Source organism: Musa acuminata, chromosome BXJ3-4, assembly GCF_036884655.1.
Source record: "Musa acuminata AAA Group cultivar baxijiao chromosome BXJ3-4, Cavendish_Baxijiao_AAA, whole genome shotgun sequence".
Lineage (NCBI taxonomy): Eukaryota > Viridiplantae > Streptophyta > Magnoliopsida > Zingiberales > Musaceae > Musa > Musa acuminata.
In genome coordinates this window covers 44756870-44781540 of record NC_088352.1, presented here as the reverse complement: position 1 = coordinate 44781540, position 24671 = coordinate 44756870, and the positions used below count along the sequence as shown (strand labels likewise).

Here is a 24671-nt window from a genome sequence, read left to right as displayed (position 1 = left end):
TGACCGAATGATACCACCACCTCCCCCTCTGTTCTAAATGATTCTTGAACCAGCTCCTTCCACTGCTAAAAATATGTCTTCAGTGACAATTTCTTCATGCCCACTGATCTCAGCTCTTGTAGGCTGCAGTGATCTTGCTGACCCCAAATAGATCTGTTTAACTTTTTTTTTTTTTTTTCTTTCATGGCTGTTTAAGCATCTTTTGATGATCTAGCTCCTTGAAAAGAACTTTATTGGCGAGTTTGATGTGGTTAGCACTATCAATTGATGCTTGTAGTGGCCATTGCTTCTTTAATGAAAAGATAGCTTTTCAAGATCAAGAAAGGCCAAATAAGTGCTTTGTTTGAGTAAACTAGCAGAGCTGACTATCAGCTGCAATTTTGTGTTGCTTGAAACGGTGCAGTGTCTTCTCTTGCTGATTTAGTTGTCACTGCAAACAGATTAAATATTGTTCATGATTTAGTTCTGTGTTTGAAAGCTTATGCAAGCAGTAAAACTATTTGATCAGTAGGCCCTTCAAGATTTTGCATTGAAGTTGGAAATTAGGTCTGGAGAAGGCCATCTTCAGGTCATGTCAGATACTTTGAAGCCATAATAATATTTGCATAGATTTATGTATCGAAAACATCCGATAAATATTTTTTCATGTGAAAATGTATCTGTAATGTAGTGTTTTGGTCGAAGAACAGTGCATCATATAGTAGGACTAGTCCAATAGACATCAAAATTTTGGGAAAGATACCAGTTTGACCCAAATGGACATATGTTACGGCTACTATATTTTCAAAATTTTTAATATTTATGATTTTTTCAGCTTTGTGAACTGTGGAAAATTTTTATTTTTGGAGAACTTTTCTCATTTCACAAAAATATCGTCGATTCAAGAAATATATTTTGACATTTGAGCTTAGAAATTGTGTCCCTTGTAAAACTTATGACGTAATAAAATATGTCCTCATGTGTTTTGCCCAAAATATAAAACCAGTGCATCTGGACTGGTCCAATTAACCTTAAGTTACTAGGAAAAGCTTCAATTGCACCTAAATGGACGTATGTTACTTGTTCTACATTTTTAGGAAACTCTTCAATATTTTTATGAATTATTAAATATGCATTGTTTTTGTCCAAAATCAAAAAACAGTGCATCGCATAATAGGAATGATCCAATTGAACTCAAAATTTTAAGAGAAGCTTCAATTGGACCCAAATGTACAAATGTATTGGGTTTTCATTTTACAAAAGATTTATAATATTTTTATGAATTATTCAGCTTGTGCTATATTTTTTTTTTTTTGGATAACTTTTCCCATTTCGATAGTATATCATGGATCCTTGTAATGGTTTACATGATTCAATTATTAATGGTTTAAATCCTCAATATGTAGATTGTCTTAGAGTTAGAGTTGACTTATATGTTAAGTTACATATACAGAAAATTATTTTAAATTGTTTATTATTGGAAGACCAAATTTCTTTATGTTTTGATCAAATCAAATGACTTAATATTTAGTCAATTAAAAATAATTTACATCAAGTTTTTATATTAAAAACTAATTATAGGATTTAAATGATACTATTTTTTCTAAGAATTCAAATGTTTACTTTATATTTTTTAAAGATATCAATTAATTTTGCTACATGTTGCTTAGTGGCCAACCTCAATCCTCCAAAGTAGGATGCTAGGATGATATCATGTCTTCACCGTTTTTAAATTAATTTAATTTATTTATATTTTAATTATAAGTTTTTTAAGATTTAGAGAATCCTATCTATTGGAAGATCAATTTAAAAATGATTTTGCTTATTGCTTGACAGGAACAAAAGGCATCTGGTCAAATGACGGAGCAATATACTCCAAGTGCGGTTGAGAAATTGTGGGTATATTTTTTTTCTTAAATAAATATCTAATCAGTAAATTTTGATAATATTTTATCTTATTTAGATGGTACACATGGTGGGAAGCTTCGGACATATTTACGACAGATTTAAGCAGTTCGAAGACACAATTTGCAATGGTTCGTTATAAATTTATTCTCATAAACTTTTTGTTCGTAGTAATGATTTTTTATTTTTATTTAAAAATTTTGAGTTTATATAATGATGGAATAATGCAAGACATTTTTATGTACGAAGTAGAAAGTGAACTGTCGCTATATATGTACAAAATATTCTTTAGCAACAAACATAAATATGGAGTGAGACTGTTAGAGAATAATATGCAGGGGTCAATGGGTAGGAGGAGGGTAACAAAGTATTAGGAGGAAATAAAAGCTTTAGGAGGAGAAAACCAATTGAAGGGGGAGGGGAAGAAAGCTTGTTGGAGGCTATCTGTTTCACATATTTGAGTCCTTGATGTAACATAACAGATAAGAAAATCAGGGGAAAATGAATTGATATGCTGAACTTGAAACTTAGTATTATATTCTCGCAATCTTGAACAATAACATATACTTATGTTATAGGATTCATGTTTTTTTTTTACATCGACCTTGTTATAATGACAAGTCCAGCATTATGGATCATCGAGCAGTGTTGCCTAACTTTTATATTGTCTTACTTATTGCGGGGAACAACTGTATGTCGTGGCCTCGGGGCCGACGCAGCTTGATTCGGGGTCCGAATGCGAGGGGATCCGACGCGACGTTCCTCGGAGCAGCTGGGGTGGCCGGTCACGGGGGTCCGGATGGGATGTAGTGCGGGGGGTGAGGCCTCGCCGCGGCGACTGGAAGGGGTGACCTCGCCTTCGTTCCTGCACATAGGTTGGGTCGGAAGCTCGACCCGACCCCTCCGACAATCAAGTCAGATGATATGGAGAAGGGTTTTTGGTGTGAAGCTCCCCCCTTTTCGTTTATAACTCGGGGGTATTTATAGGGTAGTTTAGCGTTACCTGATGTGCCCGCTTGTGGGAGGCAGGATCGTACCTCTGATGGCGTTTGACACTGTTGTTGACGTTGCGTGGAGAACCGGATTGCCGCAGGGTATGGGCGAGGGTCGGTCGTTGTCCTCCCCTATCGTGATCAAGTGCGCGGGGTTGGAAGTCATCACCTGATAGCGGACGACGTCAGCGCGTGTCGAGTCAGCGTTATTGCCTTCCTCATTGGGCAGAGCGGTGCCTAGGTGGGGTCGTCGTCGTGACACGTCATGCCGCCATCATTACCCCTATCATATTCCCCCCCCCCCGGAAGGAGCTATGCGTCGGTTATCGCAGGGGGGGGGGGGGGGGGGGGGGGGGTCCGAGGCATGGCTTCATCCCCTGGTGCCGTGGTAGTCTCAGGTGGCATGAGGTCGAACTCGTCTCGCGCGGGCGGAGCCTCGGGCATTATGCGCCAGAGGAGCGCGATGCAAACGGGTTGGCCATGCTGGTGTGTCTCGGGCATTACGCGGCCGAGGAGCACAACGCAGGCGGGTTGGCCGCGCTGGTGGCCTCGGGCGTTATGCGGCCGAGGAGCACGACGCAAGCGGGTTGGCCATGCTGGTGTGTCTCGGGCATTATGCGGCCGAGGAGCACGACGCAGGCGGGCTGACCACGCTGGTATGTCTCGGGAACATGGTGCCAAGGAACACGACGCAGGTGGGTTGGCCGCGCTGGTGGCCTCGGGCATTATGCGGCCGAGGAGCACGACGCAAACGGGTTGGCCATGCTGGTGTGTCTCGGGCATTACGCGGCCGAGGAGCACGACGCAGGCGGGTTGGCCGTGCTGGTGTGTCTCGGGCATTGGGCGGCCGAGAAGCACGACGCAGACGGGCAGACCGCGCAGGTGTGGTCGCGAGGGTCATGCGGCCGAGTAGCACAACGTAGGTGGGCAGACCGCACAGGTGTGGATGCGAGGATCAGGCGACCGAGAAGCACAGCACAGGCGAGCTGGCCACGCTGGTGGGCCTTGGGCATCATGCGGCCGAGGAATGACCTCGGGCAACATGTAGCCGAGGGATGACCTCGAGCGACATGTAGCTGAGGGGATACTTTGGTCTAGCCGGCGATTGATCGCTCAACCGTGCGCGGGTGGCCAGGTTCCCTTTTTCCTGGGGAAGATCAAGGGGCCGCCCTCTCCGGGGGTCGCCGAGTTTCGAGGCTGATATGATTAGCGCTTTTAAGGCTGACACGATTAGCGCTTTTGAGGTTGATTCGATCAGCGCTTCCGAGGCTGATATGATTAACGCCTCCGTACTTTGCACCGCGCTGCAGTTGGCTGCCACGTCAGGCTGCATTTATGGCGAGGTGACGTTCTTCATCTTCGCAATGCATTTTGGGAGAGGAAGGGTTGCCGTTTTGGCGGGATGCGGCATGCTTATAAGTAACGTAAGGCTAGCCGCTGGGGGGGGGGGGGGGGGGGTCTCTTCATCTATTTTCGTCGTGCTACTCCGCACTCCATTGTTTTATTCGCACCAATCGTTCCTTCTTTTCTTGCTAAAGGTCAGTAAGAATGGTGTCTCCCTCTTCTCATTCATCTTCTTCTTTGTCAAAAGCCGGGGAGACGGTGACTTCGTCGAATCGGAACTCGTCATCCGACGAGAAGGTGGCCCGGGCCCTTGAGGCCCTGATGTGGCCTCACGACCATGACTCCACCGTGGGTGAGTCGTCGCTGAGTCTTCTCCAGGATCGCTATGGCATCTCGGAGGAGTTTGTCCTTCTCGCTCCTGAGCCTGGTCAGCGGGCGTATGACCCGATTCCCAGGGGCTTTGCCCTTACCCTTGATGCCTTCGAGGCCGGGCTGCGCCTCCCCCTGCACCCCGTCATAACCTCTTGTCTTTCCTGGTGGTGTATCTCCCCGTCTCAGATGGCGCCGAACTCATGGCGCTATTTGGTGGCGTTTCTGGGGGAGTGCCATTATGCCAACATAACCCCGACCCGTTCCCTCTTCCTTTCCTGCTTCCGTCTTTCTAAGGGGTTGGGAGGCTACTATCTGTCCACCCGAGCGGGCTTCAGAGTGAGCGGGGCCCCTTCTAGTAATAAGGGGTGGAAGGAGCGCTTCTTTTTTATTAGTCGTTCGGAAGATTGGGGGTTCGGAGTCCGTTAGGGGGCGCGCGTGATAGACAATACCGCCCCGGCCCTGGACGACAATGGGCACCGAGAGCTTCGGAGGCTTAGAGAGATCCTCTCGGCCTCCAGAGCCATCCGAAATATGTCTGAGCGGTGGTTAGTCGAGGTGGGTCTTAGCCCGGTGCCTTTAGGTACGTTCTAAGGGGTAGTTTTAGGGCTTCTTTTTTTCTTGTGGATTGTTCACTTAACTGACCGTCGTTTTTGGCCTCTCTTCGCAGAGATGGTACTTCTCGAAGCCTTGCGTGGGGGGAAGACCTCTTCGGCCGCGTCGGGCCATTCACCTTCCACCGCTAGAGCCGGTACCAGGGAGGCCCCCGTGGACGTCGAGGCCGGTCAGCCTCGGAAGAGGGCGCGGGTGCTTCCGGGCAAGGGCCCTGAGGTGGTCGCGGTTCAGGTGGCAGAAGCCGCCGTAGCACAGGCGGCTAATGCCGCGGGGGGCCTCGGGGAGGGCGAGGCCGGCACGAGCGGGGACGTGGCGGTGGAGGTGCCTCGCCAGCCCTCCATCCGCAAGCTCCTCCGTCTTCCGCCCGAGGGGGAGGATGAGCCTTACTTGGTGTGGGAGGTGGGCGCTCTCCCGTGCGGCGCGGTCACTGATCCGTTGGTGGGCCGGTGGGATGGTCTCACCCGTGGCAGCCGAGTGTGGGCCGACGGGGATTCCGCGGCCAGATTTTATCCACGGAGGACTTCATCCCGACATAGCTCGGGATTTGTACACCCTGTCCTCCGAGGTCTTGCTTAGCAAATCCGCTAAGTCGCTGTTGTGGGTAAGTGTTTGTTTCGCCCTCCTGCTTGTACGCTTTTGGACAGACTTTGTTTTGACTTTGCTCTTTCACAGGGCAACCACTATGCCGCGGCGCTGATGGACCGCGTTCGTGACACAGGGCGCGTTATTACCGCCTCGAGCAGCCGCAATGCCGAGCTTCGGAGGCAGGCGGATGAGGCTCGGGCTAGAGCGGGTCCTGAGGTGGTCGCGGTGGCCGAGCAGCGCGCCTCGGATTTGGAGGCAGAGGCGACACGCCTTCGATCTGAGCTCCAGGCGTCCGCGAAGTGGCTCGCGGATTTTCAGATACGGCTAGAGGCGTCTGAGGAGCGGAACACGGAGCTCCAGATGCAGTTGAGGGCGTCCGTGGCCGAGGCTCGCTCGGCGAGGGCGGACTCCCTTGAACTGATCCGCCGCCTGGAAGAGTCGCGCGCCAAGGCGCAGGGGGCCTCCGAGGCCCTTGATGCTGAGATCCGCCAAAGACCGAAGAAGGATAAGTGTTAAGATCGAGAGCACTAAGAGGGGGGGGGGTGAATTAGTGCAGCGGAAAACTTTCTGCGATTAAAATCGAAAGCTACGTTCGAACGATAAAAACAACTTCTGTATGAAAGTTGATACTAAGCAAGGTTAAAGTCAATCTATGCAGGCAGTTTGCAGCTATGATGAAAACTAGAATATCGGCGCAAACTGAAATCCGACGTTCGTACGAAGAAACTGATTTACGTCTAAATGCTGATTCGTAAATCACTTGATTAGATAAGACGCGGTTTAAGCAGGAGTATAAAGGTAGTGTGCAGTTATGGTAAAGCTCAAAACGTAAACGCAATCTGCAATATGATGATCATACGAAAAGGCAGATTTACGTCTAAACGCAGATTTACGTCTGAACCTTGAAACTCGTTCATAAAATCGTAGAGGGCAGTAAGCTATTGAGAAGTTTGCAGTGAAGGTAAAATGCTCAAAGGAAATGCAAACCGAGATTTAGAGTGGTTCGGTCAATCTTGACCTACTCCACTTTTGGCTTCCTCCACCGACGAGGTCACCGACGTCAACTAGAGGCCTTCCTTCAATAGGCGAAGGCCAACCACCCTCTTACAGATTCACTCCTTTTGACGGGCTTAGGAGACAACCCTTACAGAAGTTTTCTCTCCTCTCTTTACAACTCAAACTTTGAAGAACAGAAAGAGGAGAACTAGCAGTTTTGAGCTCTAAGAACCACAGAAAGATAGCAAGATTTCGAGTGTGTGTTCTGTGCTTTCAGTGCTGAATGGGTGGGGTATTTATAGGCCCCAACCCAGTTCAAATTTGGAGCTCAAATCTGTCAATTCCCGGAATTCCGGGATCAGGCGGTTGCACCTCCTGACTGGGGCGGTTGCACCGCCTGGCAGAGCTCGAAGACTGAGCCTCTGGGCGGTGCCACCTCTGTCAGGGGCGGTTGCACCTCTCTGCCAGAGCTCGAAGACCGAGCTCAGGCGGTTGCACTGCCTGACTGGGGAGGTTGCACCGCCTGGCAGAGCTCGAAACTTGAGCTCTGGCGGTGCTACCTCTTGATAGAGGAGGTTGCACCGCCCAATCTCGCTCGGAGACTGAGCCCGGGGCGGTGCCACCTCTTGGCTGGGGCGGTTGCACCTCCCAGTCTTGCTGGGAGACATAGCCTGGGAGGTGCTACCTCCTGGCTTGGGCGGTTGCACCTCCCACAGCAACCTGGGTCCAAATGGGTTAATCCATTCGGCCCAATTTGATTCTTTCAGGGGCCCAATTGCCCCAAGATTAAGCTAATGGGATCACCTCCCATTTCTAACTTAATCAATGTGCTAACTACGATTATTTCCTAAGACATATTCTGCAGCTTGCTCCGGTGCGTCAATCGCTTCTTCCGACGAGTTTCCAGCGAACTTCCGTCGATCATCCGACGAACCCTCGGTGATCCTCCTGCGGACTTCCGGCAAACTCCTGGACTTGCGACGATCCACTTGGCAAGTTCCAACGAGCTCCTTTGGCAAGCTTCTGGACTTCTCGGATTTGTTCCCGCAGAACCTCCGACGACTGTCCGAACTTCCGTCGAGCTCTCGAACTCCCAACGTGATCATTGTCATGACTCCGGCGCAACTCCTGCTGCATGTCTTACTTTCATCGTAGTTAATTCTGCACACTCAAAACAAAAACTTCGATCGAGACAATTAATCCTAAGCAATTAACCAAGTTGTCCGGCATGTCATTGGTCCCTCGACGCTTCGTCCGATTCTTCGGCGCATCGTCCTTTCCTACAGCCTATTGCCCAATCGGCCAGTTGACTCTACAACTCCGATATCCTTGGCACAATACCCGCTCTTCTTGGCCCGATGCCCGAGTCCACGACCCGAAGCCTTCTGTCGATACGTCGACCGATCCACCGGCCCGACGTCCAATCTTCTAACATGTTCCTCCGGCACAACATGATTTTCCTGCTTTAATTGTCTCGTCCTGATCAAAGTATCCTGCGTCACTTAAAACACAGATTAAATCACAAACATACATCAAGTGGTTTCATCATCAAAATACGAGATTCAACAATAAGAAGCTGATCGAGGGCTACAAGGGTTCCTCAGGCTTTCAGCTCGGCCTTGTTCGGACCGGGCGGGTCTCGTATGAGTACGGGTATCGGATTGCCCTTGCTCGTTTCAAGGCGCGTAATCCTGACGCGGAGGTCGTAGAGGATCCCTTTGATTCGTTCCCCGAGGATCTGGGCGTCAACATGCCAACCGAGGTTCCCTTCGACGACAGCCCGGATGCCCCCGAGGAATGAAGGCCTCTGTACTTTTGCTTTGTTTTGCTCTGTCGTTGTAATGCGCTTCTTGAATAGATATAGTCTTTTTCTTCTTCTCAGTTGGTTGCCTGCGTCTCCTGATGCCTTAGTAGAGTTCTGGCCAAGTCTTTGTTCATGGAAAGAACTTTTTTAGATTTTGTGTGTTCCAAGTCCTAGGCAGAGAATGGCCCATCATTGTTGTGAGTCGAAATGTACCGACCCCGACAACCTCAGCCACCCGGTAAGGTCCTTCCCAGTTGGGAGCCAGCTTACCACGCGATCGGGTCGGATCGCTGACCTCGGTCCTCCGTAGGACTAGGTTGCCTAGTTTGATGGGTCGGGGTCGCACCTTTCGGTTGTAGACCCTCACGATCGCTCTCTTATAAGAGAGGGCTTTCAAGTGCGCGTCGGCGCACCGCTCCTCCAGCAGGTCGAGGGCGATCCGAAGTCCTTCGTTTGAGACTTCCTCGTTATAACTTCCTGTCCGAAGGGTGGCGATGGCTACCTCGGGCGGAAGGACAACTTCGGTTTCGAACGCGAGGCTATAGGGGGATTCTCCAGTTGCGGTTTTTGGAGTGGTGCGCAGCGCCCATAGCACGCTCGGGAGTTCGTCCGTCCAAGCCGATCGGGCTGCGGACACTCTTCTTTTGAGCCTGTCTAGGATAGACCGATTGGTCACCTCTGCCAGTCCGTTCGTCTGAGGGTGATCCACCGAGCTGAACCTTAGCTGGATTCTGTGGTGCGCGCAGAACTCCCGAAACTTTCGTCCGGCGAACTGGGGCCCGTTATCTGTGATGATGGTTTTGGGCAAGCCGAACCGAGTCACCAGGTTCTTCCATACGAACTTTTCTATTTGCCGTTCCATGATTGTCGCTAGTGGTTCGGCCTCGACCCACTTTGTGAAATAATCCACTCCCACGATGATGTATCTTCGCTGTCCCGAGGCTGGGGGGAAAGGACCGAGGAGGTCCAAACCCCATTGTGCGAATGGCCATGCGCAGTCAATGGGGGTTAGCGGGACCGCGGGCTGTTGGGGTGTACGGGCGTGTTCTTGGCACGAACTACACCGCTGCACGTGGGCCCTCACGTCCTGGCACATGGTTGGCCAGTAGTAGCATTAGCGAAGTATTTTATGTGCTAGGGTCCGCCCGCCGATGTGCTCCTCGCAGACTCCTTCATGGACCTCAGCCAAAACGGTCTGAGCTTCATCGGGCTCCAAGCATCGTAGGAGGGGGTACGAGAAAGACCACTTGTAGAGCCGCTCACCCACCTTGGTATACCACGCATGTGCGCAACGCAGGCGCCGAGCTATCGCTTTGTCGGGCGGGAGAGTCCCGTCCCGTTTGAAGCGCAGCAGTTCTTGTACCCGGGTGGTAGGCGCGCTACCCGAGGCTGCAGCTGCGATTTCGATGGCGCGGGCAGGAAGCTCCTCGACCCCGGGCCCCGCTTCGGGGTTGGCTTTGATGCTAGCATAGCTAGCGTGTCGGCACACTCGTTTTCTCCCCTTGGGACGTTAGATAATGGAAAATGAAGGAATTTGGCGGTCAGGTTTTTTACCTGTGCCAGGTATTTCGCCATGGTCGGGTCACGGGCCTCGTATTCCCCGCTGAGTTGCTCGGCTACCAGCTGCGAGTTGGTGAGGACACGGATGGCGACCACCTGCATCTCGAGGGCCAACCTGAGTCCTGACAGGAGCGCCTCGTTGTTAGCCTGGAACCCGAAGCGGAGGGAACGCTCGAACGACCGTCCGTCGGGAACTTGCAACACCAGCCCCGCACCAGCACCTTTTGAGTTGGTCGATCCGTCGACGTGCAGGACCCAGACCTCGGGGGGTTGTTCGGGGCTTTCGTCCCCGATCTGGGTTAATTCCGCGATGAAGGCGACCACGGACTGGGCTTTGATAGCGGTCCTGGGCATGTATTGAATGTCATGCTCGCCGAGCTCCACCGCCCATTTGAGAAGACATCCTACAACATCGAATTTAGACAAGATCTGCCGAAGCAGCTGGTTAGTAACGACTTCCACCGGGTGAGCCTGGAAGTAGGGGCGTAGCTTCCGTGCGGACAGTATGAGGGCGAGAGCCAGCTTCTCGATCGGTGGGTATCGTTCCTCGGGTCCGTTTAGGATGTGGCTAACATAGTAGATCGGGAGCTGTTCGCCGGAATGCTCCTTTACCAAGACAGAGCTTACTGCATGCGGGGAGGCGACCAGGTAGATGCTCAGCTTCTCCCCGAGAGAGACTGAGGCAAGCCGGGGGAGGTTGGCCAAGTGTTGCTTCATTTGCTTGAGGGCTTCCTCGCATTCTGCCGTCCATTGAAAACCCTTCGAGCTCTTTAGTGCCCTGAAGAAGGGGAGGCAGCGATCACCTGATCGGGCGAGTAAACGGGACAAGGCGACAAGCCTCCCGTTGAGGCGCTGTAGGTCTTTGATCGTCCGAGGTGACTGCATATTGATGATCGCCTGGACTTTCTTTGGGTTGGCGTCAATTCCTCTTTCGTGTATAATGAACCCGAGGAACTTTCCTGAGGTGACGTCGAAGGCACACTTCGCGGGATTGAGTCGCATACCGAACTTGCGCAGCGTGGCGAATGCCTCGACCAGATCGGCAAGGTGGGCCCCGGCCTCTTGGCTCTTCACGATCATGTCATCGACGTAAACTTCAATGTTCCGCCCGATCTGGTGGGCGAACATCTTGTTCACCGTTCTCTGGTATGTAGCCCCAGCGTTCTTTAATCCGAAGGGCATGACTTTGTAAAAGTAAACCCCTTGATCGGTGAGAAAGGCCGTATGCTCTTGATCTCCGAGTGCCATCCTGATCTGGTTATATCCAGAGAAGGCGTCCATAAATGAGAGGCGAGCATGTCCGGCCGTAGCGTCGACCAGCTGGTCGACATTTGGAAGGGGATAACAGTCCTTCGGGCATGCATTGTTGAGACTGGTGTAGTCAACGCAAATCCTCCAGCTTCCATTAGCTTTCTTGACGAGGACTACATTGGATAGCCATTGCGGGTATAGAGCTTCTTCTATGAAGCCTGCCTCTAGGAGTTGACCCACTTCTTCGCGTGTGGCTAGCTGCCGATCAGGGGCCTGCCGTCTGAGTTTTTGTTTTACTAGGCGAGCTTCGGGTGAGATACTGAGGTGATGCAGGGCGATCTCCGGGTCGACGCCCGACATATCAGATGGCGACCAGGCGAAGACGTCGGCATTCCCCTACAGGAGGCCGACGAGCTCTCCTCGTTCTTGCTCGGGTAGCTCCGACCCGATCTTAACCATCTGCTCCAGCCGATCCTCAAACAGCGGCACATTGATGGTGGATCCCCTCGGCTCAAGATGGGGAGCTGGCTTCTTCGTCTCCCGAGGGTCTGCCAACGGTGGTTCGACCCTAGCCCTCTTGTGTAGCGAAACGGCAGTCAGGTAGCAGCGTCTGGATTCTCGGGGACTGCTTGTGACCTCTCCGGTCCCAGCGTGGGTTGGGAACTTCACAGTTTGGTAGTAGATTGAGACGACAGCTCTGATTTTGTTGAGGGTCGGTCGGCCAAGAATGGCATTGTACACGGCGAGGAGGTCGATCACCAAGAAGGTGGCCATTACTGTCTTCGTCCTCGGCGGGGTTCCCAGGGTTAAGGGCAAAGTGATTGCCCCTAGTGGCAAGATTGAATCACCGGTGAATCCGGTGAGTGCCGAGGATATCGGCTTCATGTTATCTCTGGGTAAGCCGAGCTTTTGGAAGGCGTCAAAGTAGAGTAAGTCGGCCGAGCTCCCGGTATCGACCATGATCCTTCTTACCTGCGCATTGGCTATTCTGGCCGATATCACGAGCACGTCGTCGTGCTCGGCCTGCTCGGATGTCCTGGCCGGGAAGGTGACGTTAGGTTCGGGCCCGTGTCTGGGAGCTTCGATTGGGGCAGCTCTGGCGTATGCCTTCCTTTTGGCCATGGAATCCCCACCAGACGCGGGGCCGCCAGTTATTACGTCGATGTGTCGTTCGACGGGTCCTTCCGGGCGCAGTGAAGGTTCTTTGTCCGGTCAGAGGTACTGGCCGAGGTGCCCCCTGCGAATGAGCTCCTCGATCTGCCTCTTTAGCTCCCGACACTGTTCGGTGTCGTGCCCATGTTGCCGGTGGAATCGGCAGTACTTCGATTGGTCCGCCAGCGCCCGCAGATTTCTCATCGGGTAAGGTTCTTTGAGCAGTTCATTTTCCCTTATGTGGAGGAATATTTCCGTGCGGGACGAGTTCAAGGCTGGGGGAGGGGGCCTCGAAGTCGGCTGGTCGGATCGGTCCATCCTCCGCCGAGACGCGGGGGGTTGTTGCTGCCTGGGCGGCTCCGGCTTGATCCCTTTGTGCTCCCCGGGTCTTCCGGCCATCCATGCTTCCGCGGCGACGAACTGGCTCGCCCGTTGGAGCATCTTGGGTACCGTCGTGGGAGGTCGCTCCAATAGGGACCAGAAGAACCTGGAGGGGCGCAGGCCTATCATGAACGCCTGCATCAATAGAGAAGGGTGAGCGTCCGAGAGTCCTCGGATCTGCATCGTGAAACGATTCAAAAAGTGGGAGAGGGGCTCATCCTCCCTTTGGTTGAGCCCGAGGAGCAGCGCTACGGATGGCTTCGGGCGGGTGTAGGCGAGGAAGTTGAGCTCGAAGTCCCGGGCGAGCTGATCGAAGGAAGAGATGGTTCCGGTCTTGAGGCCGCTGTACCATGCACGGGCCGGTTCCCTCAAAGTCGTTGGGAACGCCCTGCACATCAGGGCATCGGAAGTTCCATATAGTGCCATTTGGGCACGAAACACGGCTACGTGATCCGCGGGGTCAGTGGCGTCGTCATAGGCGTCCAGGGATGGGAGCCGAAAGTGTGGCGGGATTGCTTGATCTTGTATTTCGGGTGTGAACGGGGACCCTTGGTATCCGTCCGCTCCGAGCTCTCCTTTCGACCTACGAATCTCTTGTTGTACTTCGTTGAGGCGTTGATTGAAGAGGCGCAATTGGGCTTGCAGGGCGTTCGTCGGGTTCGCGGACGACCGCTCGAGCTCCGAGCGACTCGACGTGCCTTCCGCCTCCCGGTCCCCGAGCTGGGCCGTTGGGTTTCGAGGCGAGAGAGGGGGCTCGGGGAGTGGCGCGTGCATCCGGGCAGCGGGTTCGCGCTGTTGCAAAGGCCGGGTGGCATGTGGGGGCGTTGGCTGGGAGACGAGCGGGATGATAGTCTGCACCACGCCCACCAGTGCTCGGACTTTGTGGACGAGATCGTGGAAGGCTTCGGGCGAAACAGGAGGCGGGCCGACGGGGGCGTCGGGCGGCGACAAACCCGGGTCGTTGAACAGCCGCCAGTAGCGCTCCGAAGTTGTGGCGGGGCGTTCGTCTCGGGGCTCGTCCCGCGGGGGATGGTCCTCTGCGGTGCTGACCGGGTGTGACCCCATAGCTGTGGGTTCGCCAAAGTGGGTATGCTGATCATTCGACATTCGGGCCCTCCTTCTAGCGCCAAAATGTTGCGGGGAACAACTGTATGCCGTGGCCTCGGGGCCGACGCGACTTGGTTTGGGGTCCGAATGCGAGGGGATTCGACGCGACATTCCTCGAAGCAGCTGGGGTGGCCGGTCACGAGGGTCCGGATGGGATGTAGTGCGGGGGGTGAGGCCTTGCCGCGACGACTGGAAGGGGCGACCTCGCCTTCGTTCCTACACACAGGTCGGGTCGGAAGCTCGGCCCGACCCCTCCGACGATCAAGTTAGATGATATGGAGAAGTGTTTTTGGTGTGAAGCTCCCCCCTTTTCGTTTAGAACTCGGGGGTATTTATAGGGTAGTTTAGCGTTACCTGATGTGCCCGCCTGTGGGGGGCAGGATCATACCTCTGATGGCGTCTGACACTCTTGTTGACGTTGCGTGGAGAACCGGATTGCCGCAGGGTATGGGCGAGGGTCGGTCGTTGTCCTCCCTTGTCATGGTCAAGCGCGCGGGGTTGGAAGTCGTCGCCTGATAGCGGACGACGTCAGCGTGTGTCGAGTCAGCGTTATTGCCTTCCTCATTGGGCAGAGCGGCGCCCAGGTGGGGCCGTCGTCGTGACACGTCATGCCGCCATCATTACCCCTATCATTATTGGATAGTTGCATGCAATATCAAGGAAACATGCCTGTGAGCTTTTGCATATACTTCTTTTTGCTTATTAGATGTTGCCATGTGCTGATGTTTGTTGGATGCAAACTACATGTACTAAACCATACTAGTCATTGTCAAGGAACGTGTAATAAAGGGTTTACATGACTTTATATGGAAACATCAGCATGCAGTCCATGCGTTTGAACCTTGAGTTACTTAGAAACATCATTTGATTAGTGTAACTTACCTTTGTATTCTTCATCTATTTCTTCTGCAGATACTTCCACCTCCAAGTGTAACTGGTGCTCTTCATATAGGCCATGGTCTTACTACTGCAATACAGGTGTATATTAGACATTTTCTTCCCTGGTTTCATTGACTTATGATCGTGCTTCAAATACCTGTTTCTTTGATTCTGTATTTTTATCTAATATGTTTTGCCATGTTATGTAATCGAGGATACAATTGTCCGTTGGCGGAGAATGTCGGGCTATAACGTTCTATGGGTGCCTGGAATGGACCATGCTGGCATAGCAACCCAGGTTGTGATTTCTTTTTAAGCATCTTGTAGATTATGTCGAAGCTGAAACTAATTTGCTTGGCCAATTTTGAAACTAGTGTGCTCAACTTTGAAACTAATTGTTGAATTTACTCAATGATGGTCTGTAGAGTAGTAAAGCTGTTTTGGTCCAAATTTAAGAGTAGTGGGGGGGTGGGGGGGGGGGCGTGGGGGTGACCTCTTATGATAATAAAATCTGCTTGTTCTATCATGTAAATCCCCTCTTTTCTGTTTCTTCTGATGAATGCTTAGTGAACTTAGCTTTTTTGGGTTCTCCATAATTTTCTTAAATGGTGCACTCATTACTTTTTGCTGCCAAATATTGGTATCTGGTCCAACACATAATGACCATTATCGTTACCCTCTGTGCCTATTTTTTTTTCTTTTTAAAACCTGCACAACACAAAACATGATATACTTTCCACATGTAACATCTCATAGTAGTATATGAAGTAACTAGTTTTATTCAATTTAAGTTTCAAATAACAAGGTCTCACATGTAACAAAATTTAGCCGGAATATCTCATACTAAAACTAAAACTGCAAAGACTAAGGGCATCACGCAGTGCTACCTAGTGGCGGACGATGTTCCTCTTTGAGTCGATTCTTTAATGGAACTTGAAAGCTGCACTGAAACAGATAAAAATCATAAATCAGCAATCCTAAGTAGAAACATCCTAAACTTTCTCACAAGAATTGTAACAAAATCATTAATCATGTACAAATATCAATAAGTCGAAATCAATATCAAAACATTCATAAATAAATCTTAATAACTACTCTCAATAGCATAGCATATGATGGATCATTGATACCATGGACTGGTGAGTCGACATGGTTGGTCCACTATCGAAGGTGCAAGCTCACCCAGATGTCTCTTCTCTGATGTGGGAGACTTGGTGAGGTGAGACCATGTTGACGGTCTAGTAGGAAGTCGTTTTGCTAGCAAGGATCCGATTCAGGATGATCGGGCAAGCAGCCTGGGATCTTTCGGGTTGCGAGGTTCCTCCTTAGAGCTAGGTTGTTTGGGTGACCTCGGGCGACGGGTTGTCTCATGGCTATGTGGTTGCGTCTTGACAACAGGATTATCTCATGACTGCTTGTGATCCTACATAACAGGCCGGTACTAGGGGGTAACCCAGCGTGGCCCCTCCAAAGCTAAAGTCAGTGAAGGGGAGAATGCAGCGGTGTGAGCTGTATGATTGAGTTAGTGTATATAGAGTTTATGTGTAGAGAGCCTTTTTATACCCGATCCCTAGGCTCTCTTACCGGTTGGCCTAGGATAAGATTAGGTGAATTACCTGATTATTCTTTGATCCTGATAAGGTGGGGTGATTATTGCCAGTGGAGATCATCGGGCGGTGCCATTTTAGGGCTGGTGACTTGGAACCCCACTTAGGTGCTCGACCTTGGTGGTAGATGAGTTGGCATAGGGCAAAATCATCCCTATCAGCATGATAAGTAACAAGTCTGGGTCTTAGATCTCATAAACATCTAGCCTAGGTTGGACCCCAATCGAGGATGGAGATATTGTCTAGCATGATGGATTCCTAATCTCCTAGTAATGGATGGAGAGAATCTATATCACACTCCATCTCTCCCAAATAGAGTGGTAGAGTAACTGTCTGCCAACCTTGTGGTATATTGATATGAATTATAGATCCATTCAAAAAGTCTGATTTTCTAATAATTGTAAAATAGAAGTGTTTCTAATAATTGTTTTTTTCTTCAAATTTGATGGATAATGTGCTGATCTCTTGTTTCTTTACTGAGGTATCAAAATACTTTTTACTCCCTCTTCGAAATGTGTAAAAAATATTATAGATACATCTACTCTAGGGTTTTATTGCTAAATGGTGCCACTTACTAGCATCTCTCAGGTGGTTGTGGAGAAAAAGTTGATACGTGAGAACAACGTAACAAGGCATGATATTGGACGCGAGAGATTTGTTTCTGAGGTCAGTTCTTTCTTTCTTATGAATAATAGTAGGCTTCTCCTTCTACCCTATAATATTCATTTTTGTTTAGTAGCAATCATTGTTCAGCATGTGATGTTTTATCCTCACAAATGAGATTGCTATTGCTGCAAAATTGATGTTTTCATGGTTGTTAGTCTGTTGATATTCTCTGCTTTCTTCCTTGTGTTTGACAGGTTTGGGATTGGAAAAATGAGCATGGAGGCACCATCCTAAACCAGGAACGTCGGTTGGGAGCCTCGCTTGACTGGTCTCGTGAGGTCAGTTTAGGTGGTCCAGGAGCTGTTACTTGTTAGTTAGCTCAGAAATAATCTTATTATTTGAACATTTCCTTTTTCTATTAACAGTTCTTCACGATGGATGAGGCAAGATCAAAGGCAGTAACCGAGGCTTTTGTCAGGCTTTACAGAGAAGGTTTAATTTATAGGTTGGTTGCTTCAAACAATCATATTCAGATTGTATCAAGCAATTGCGGACATGATTGAATCTTTCACTTTCTGGGTGTTAATAATGATAATTTTTCTCTCTCTAATTTGTATCACACGTCGTATTCAATTTTAGCAAAAGTTTGATCCTATATATATACAAATCCTTTTTTTTTTTTTTGGGAAAAAAAGTTTGAGCCTTTTTGGGAACTCTACCAATGCATTATTGTTTGGGCCTATTTTCAGGGATCATTGCCTTGTGAATTGGGATTGCACATTACAAACAGCAATATCTGATGCTGAAGTATGGGTGACATTTTATTCAAAAGAATTTTAGGTTTTATAATTCTTTTGCAAATAGTAACTATCCTTGTGCCTGTTATTTTCAGGTTGGTCTCATGGATATCAGAGGAGAGACATTTCGAAAGGTCCCCGGTTATGACCATGAAGTTCAGTTTGGTGTTTTGATTTCTTTTGCCTATCCGCTTGAGGGAGATTTGGGTGAGATTATAGTTGCCACCACAAGAGTGGAGACAATGCTGGGTGATACTGCAATTGCTGTTCATTCTAACGACAAGCGCTATACTCATCTTCATGGAAAATGTGCAGTCCATCCGTTTAATGGCAGAAAGCTTCCAGTGATCTGTGATGATAACTTAGTTGTCCTTGAATCTGGAACTGGGGCTGTCAAAGTAAGCATATTCCAGATGTTCAAAATAATTTTTACTTGACAGCTACCCCTGTGTTTCGCTGATTGTTAAATTCATTTTTACCTGAAATCATATTGCAGATAACTCCGGCTCATGACCCTAATGACTATTTAGTTGGAAAACACCATAATCTTGAATTCATTAATATCTTTACTGATGACGGGAAGATAAATAGCAATGGTGGTGCAGAGTTTGAAGGGATGCCACGGTTTACAGCTCGTGTGGCTGTTACTGAGGCACTGAGGGCACAGGTATCAATATATTGGTGTTTTTATGGCCACAGACTAGAAGCATTGATCTGTTTTATTCCTGCTTTATGTGAAGTATTTGACTTAGTATAGGATGAGAAAGACCATTATCATGAATCATGCTATGTTAACTGTGACTTTTAAATTCGAAGACATCTGTTGTTGCTTAGTTATATTCCTTGTCTTTGACTTTTTTAAGAGATAAATTCAACCTCTTTTTGCACCATCTTCCGTCTTCAACCTCTTTTTGCGTTTAAGAGGTTCATTCAACCTGGCCTAAATGCAAAATTCCATGTTCCAAGTAGATAAGTCATTTCACATTGTTTGTTCATTTATACAATATTTCAATTCTAAGCAGCTTTGAAGCAACGGGCTGAACGATTATCAATTAACATTTCTATTTTTATCAAATTCCTGCATCGGTAGTCTATTGCAATTGTTTGAACATCTCAACTTTTACCTTCAAGTCTACATAAATGATTTAGTCTTGTGTTGCTGTGTGCTTCCCTAGTAAAATATTAGAAGAACATTATATTTTTATTTTCTACTCTAATCGTAAATGGTAAGATATGTCCGTTGTCCAGAAACAAGGAAGCAAAAATTGGCTAAGGTCGTATATTGCACACATATTCATCTCCCTTTCAACTCATGTTTAGGTATATGGTAGTTTGGTCAAAAAAATTACAAGTGATGTAACGATCGATTAAAAGAAATCGTCCACCAGGATCTAGGTGTCATTTCCACATGCAATTTAATTTTGTTGGAATTATCTCTTTATAATTTTCTTTAATTTAACTTAAAACTATTCCAATTTCAGCCTTTTGCCCTTCTCTTTTCTCGATCATACAAGTTTTAGTATGTGCTAATGCCAATGAGAACGTTTCCATGGGAACAGGGACTGTATAGAGGAGCTCAGAAGCATGAAATGAAACTTGGCATTTGTTCCAGAAGTAATGATGTTGTTGAACTGATGGTAAAGTCTCAGTGGTTTGTGGATTGCAAAAGCATTGCAAAACTAGCTCTCGGTGCAGTGATGAGTGATGACAACAAGAAAATTGAGATCATTCCACATCAGTATGAACAAGAACTGATTCGGTAATTCAGACTCTTAGATCGTAGAAGCCAACCTTATTTATATGTTCTATCGGTGTATGCTGATCTGTGCTAGCTTATGATTGGTGTCATTAATTTGGATTTTTGGGTGACATTAATTTGCGTGCTTTTCTAAACAGATGGCTGGAGAATATATGTGATTGGTGCATTTCAAGACAACTTTGGTGGGGCCATCGAGTTCCTGCCTGGTATGTGACACTTGAAAAAGATGAGTTTAAAGATATGGGTTCTTACAATGACCACTGGGTGGTCGGAAGAAGTGAGCAGGAAGCAGTTTTGGAGGCAAAGCAGATCTTTGCAGGGAAGAAATTTGAGATTGCACAAGATCCAGACGTGTTAGATACATGGTTTTCAGCTGCTCTTTTACCATTATCTGTGCTCGGCTGGCCAGAAGTCACACCAGATTTTAAGGCATTCTACCCAACTTCGTTGCTTGAAACTGGACATGATGTTCTATTCTTGTGGGTAGCCCGGATGGTAATGCTGGGAATGAAACTTGGAGGTGACGTGCCCTTCAGAAAGGTAACTAACTGATAAGCATATATATATATATATATATATATATATATATATATATATATATATATATATATTATAGGTAGTTGTTGAATTATGGGACAAATGGTAAATGTGGCACAGTTTGATATGTTCAAAACTAGAGTACTTAAAAAGGAAGTAACAAATAGTGGTGCAGACTGCTTGTATTACTAAACATGCGCTAGTATTAGCTAACCGACTTGGATGCTTTCTTTTAATCATCTTCAGGTTTATTTGCACCCTATGATTTATGATGCACATGGCCAGAAAATGTCCAAGTCAAAAGGCAATGTTATTGATCCACTTGACTTAATAAATGGAATATCACTTGAAGGCTTGCACAAGCGGTTGGACACTAGTAATTTTGACCAAAGTGATTTGGAAAAGGCAAAAATGGACCAGATTAAAGATTTCCCTAATGGTATTCCTGAATGTGGTGCTGATGCCCTCCGCTTTGCGCTTGTTTCTTATACAGATCAGGTTCGCTTCTGCGCTTTGCTAACCGACTTTTTTTAAGCTTGCTTTTTTGTTGAAAGATACATTTTTTCCTTCTCAGTCAAACAAGATTACTCTGGATGTGCCACGAGTTGTTGGTTATCGACAATGGTGTGATGAATTATGGAATGCTGTACATTTTGCCATGACAAAGCTTGGAGACGACTATTGTCCTCGTGAGATTCATACTATCGAATCGATGCCGTTAATATGTCAATGGACACTTTCAGTTTTAAACAAGGCCGTATGGAAAACTATATCAGCTTTCGAGTCATACAAGTTCTCAGACGCTTCTACAGTCTTATATTCATGGTGGCAATATCAATTTTGTGATGTCTTTATTGAAGCGGTCAAACCTTACTTTGAGAACTTATCAGAGTTTGAATATGCTAGAGAAGCCTCAAGGGATACTCTATGGATATCTCTAGACACCGGTTTGCGTCTTTTACATCCCGTGATGCCATTTATTACTGAAGAGTTATGGCAGCGTCTCCCTCGAGCACAAGGAAAGAAAGAATCCATTATGATATCAGAGTATCCATCAGTTGTGGAGGTGAGCATAGTCTCCTTTTTGTTAGTGTTGCCAATTTCTGAACTTTATTTCTCTATTTCTTTTTATAGGCACGGACAAATATGAGAATTTAAGTTCTATTCATTTTATAGGCATGGACAAATGAGGGGATTGAGGAAGATCTAGAGATTGTTAATGCTGCTGTGAGAAAGTTTAGATCGCTACGTCCGCAATGCAACGAGAACAGAAGGTTCTAACAAACTATCTGCTTATATGAAAAAACTTAGTTGTCAGTACCCGGACAGTATTATTGTAGTATTCCACTAAAATCATATAAATTTTTTTGAAGTGTCCATTTATGTTTGTACCATTGGTATCCAGATATTGGTACATAGTTGTAATTGTCAATGTGGACCTCTATTTCGAATGCTACTAGTAGTAGATTTTTCTGTGTTGGAAACTGCATTGACGTGTTTATATCCTCCTTTCCAGATTTCCAGCTTTTGCACTCTGCCGAGGACATCATATCACTAATATCATGAAGACCTATGAATTTGAGATAACAACTCTCGCATCTGTATCTTCTTTAAAGGTTATCTAAAGAAAACCTATTGACAATTCTTTTTAGCAGAGCTTTCTTTTATGCTTTCAAACAACTGGAAGAAGAAACAATAGCACTGTTAGTGATGTTTTTATTGGACTTTCGAACTTTACGCTATCAGATATTTTTTCACTTCTTCTGTATCTTCCTTCAACATTTATTCGCAGAGGAGTTGTTAATTATTTTTGTTGAGTAGAAACCGTTAATAATTCTTGCTGAGTAAAGCTGTCTTGTGCATTTTCAAACGATTAGAAGAAGGAATATCTTAGCACTATTAATGATATTTTTATTTGAGTTTCAAACTTTACTGTGTTAACTATTTTCCTGCTATTACTGTTCTTTGAAATCTCACGCTAGTCATTTCCTTGGTTTTCCATGTTTCATGATTGTGTGGTTTAACTTGTGGTTCCATTTTCGTTATATTTTTATTTCTTATTTTTTATATATAAAAAATTAATGTACAATATGAAGAATATTATCAACTTTATTGGTAGTTTACCTTCTCCACATGTTCTTGCTATAATTGGATTACAAAATTTTTATTAAATATTAAATTATATGTTTACAAATTTGTGTAGGTTCTGGTTGAGAATGACATGGCTCCAGCTGGATGTGCTGAAGATATTGTAAATAAGAACCTGACCGTGTATCTCAAGCTTGAAGGAACACTTGATACAGAAACTGAATATGAAAGGTGTCATGTCCTTTTTATTTTGTTTATGCTAACTATTTCTTATCTAGACGTCTTATTCAATGTGCATCTTTGGAAATTATATGTTTCCAATCGTTTTTCTATTTGCATTCTTCTGTGACAGTTTTTAATTTTTGTCTCTGTTATGGTTTTCTTTTCCAATGGTAAAGGATTTTCATGAATAACTCCTGATTTTCTGTCCTTTTTTTTTTTTCTTATGGTTTCTATTTGCAGGAAACAACTTTTGACTCAAGAAAATGTGCATCTTTAGAAATTATATGTTTCTAATGGTTTTTCTAATTGCATTCTTCTACAGTAGTTTTTTTTTTTTTTTTTTTTCCTCTATGTTTTTTCGATGTTTTTCATGCATAACTTCTATTTTTTTGCCTTTTTTTTTTCTTATGTTACTAGCAGGCAACATCTTTTGACTCATGAAAGCCCGACAGAATTTATAACTGATGAAGCTGCACGAGATACGGAGAGTATGCTACACGGAGTAAGTTACCACCATGGAAAAAATTATATTCTTGATTGATTTTGATATTTAGTTTGTATGTTAGATTTTGATAAGCTATTTATGGAATTGGTGAATTTTTAAGATAATTATCTGATTTTTTTATGGTAGTGTGTTCTTCCAGTTTTTGATGTGAGATTAGTTTGTCATACATTTAAGTTATTGTAGTTTTAGTCTTCATATTTGGTTGTTATTCTAAGCTATTAATTGCCATGTCAATGTCTCAATTTTTTTATGATCGTTAGATTATTGAAATGTAAAAATAGTTTTTATGGAATGTTTATAGGTTATTGAACAATAGCCGTTCACATCCAAACATTTAGTGTCTTAATGGTTTACATGATGAAATTGTTAAAGGTTTAAATCCTCAATCTATAGATTCAGTTAGTTTAGTTCGTACAACTCTTTACTAGTAAAAGCAAGATAGTTAGAGTTAGAGTTGACTTAATGTTAAGTTATATGCATAGAAAATTGTTTCTTATTGGAAGACCAAATTTCTTTATGTTTTGATCAATTCAAATGACTTAACATTTAATCATTTAAAAATATATATTATGTTAAAAAATAATTTTAGGGTTTAAAGGATACAACTTTATTTTGAGAATTCAAATGTTTGTTTTATAAATTTTTTTTAAGATATCAATTAATTTAGCCACATGTTGCTTGGTAGCCAGACCTCAATCCTTGGATGATCACATATCTTTATAGTTTTTTAATTAGTTCACTTTATCTATAGGTTAATTATAGTTTTTTCAAGATTTGGAGGATCCTACCTATTGGAAGATCAAATAACTCGATGTTTTGATCAATTTAAAAATATTATATATTAAATTTTATAAAAGAATATTATATTTAAGATTCAGAGGGTTGTATTATTTAATACTAAAAGATCAATTTTTTGTGATATTCAGGTTCTCATATAAAGTTTCTTAAAAGACATTAACTATCTTAGTTGGTAAATATCATTGGTGAGAGAAAGGACGAGACTAAATCACATATGCATCACTTTTCATTTATGTTATATTACATATATGTTAAAATTTATACCTAATATATAAGTAAAATTTATAATGTTAAGTTAGATTTTCATTATCCATGGTGGAAGTCGGATCCGACTGGTCTCCAATATTATCTCTTTGATGCAAAGTCATAAGCAAGTCGAACAATTCAGACAATTTCAAAAGTTGAGAACATTGTGTTTGGGACATACCTATCGAGTCATTTTTATAATGGTCTTTTGGGACTATTATTCTCATATTACACATCATTCATGATGAACATGATGCGTTGATCTCGGTTGTAATCATCATTGCTGTACGCACCAAATCTATGATGGTATAACATTCAAACATGTGATGTTGATCGGACAGTGAGGGATGATCGATCGATTGATTGGGGCATGTTGGCCACATGGCATCGAGGCGTCGACCACCTAGTGCCGAGGTACCAATCATATGGCATCATAACATCGATCACTTGGCATTGAGATGTCGGCCACTTGGTACCAGTCATATGGCATCATAACATCGCTCACCTGGCATTGAGATGTCAGCCACTTGACGCCAAGTTGTTTATCGCTTGGTGTCGAGGTGTTAGTTACCCCTGACATTGATTGG

General features: G+C 45.9%; 1 protein-coding gene across 1 annotated transcript; it reads left to right on the top strand.

Annotated features, from left to right (window-relative positions):
• The first annotated feature begins 1044 nt into the window (after positions 1–1044).
• On the top strand, positions 1045–22672 carry LOC108952650 (valine--tRNA ligase, mitochondrial 1-like). Its single transcript, XM_065148141.1, has 19 exons — positions 1045–1050; positions 1816–1874; positions 1943–2015; positions 14953–15018; positions 15134–15217; positions 17115–17192; positions 17387–17470; positions 17558–17637; positions 17882–17939; positions 18025–18327; positions 18426–18596; positions 19489–19688; positions 19826–20228; positions 20472–20723; positions 20800–21291; positions 21402–21499; positions 21742–21841; positions 22429–22544; positions 22666–22672. The coding sequence occupies exons 1-19, from the start codon at positions 1045–1047 to the stop codon at positions 22670–22672; spliced, it is 2730 nt and encodes a 909-aa protein (XP_065004213.1).
• Positions 22673–24671: the final 1999 nt, after the last annotated feature.

Bases quoted from the DNA above. Each gene is read 5' to 3' on its own strand.
- LOC108952650 (XM_065148141.1), top strand. The intron at 2,016-14,952 runs GTTCGTTATAAA...TTTCTTCTGCAG, and splicing joins CGAAGACACAATTTGCAATG to ATACTTCCACCTCCAAGTGT. The intron at 15,218-17,114 runs GTTGTGATTTCT...AGCATCTCTCAG, and splicing joins ATGCTGGCATAGCAACCCAG to GTGGTTGTGGAGAAAAAGTT.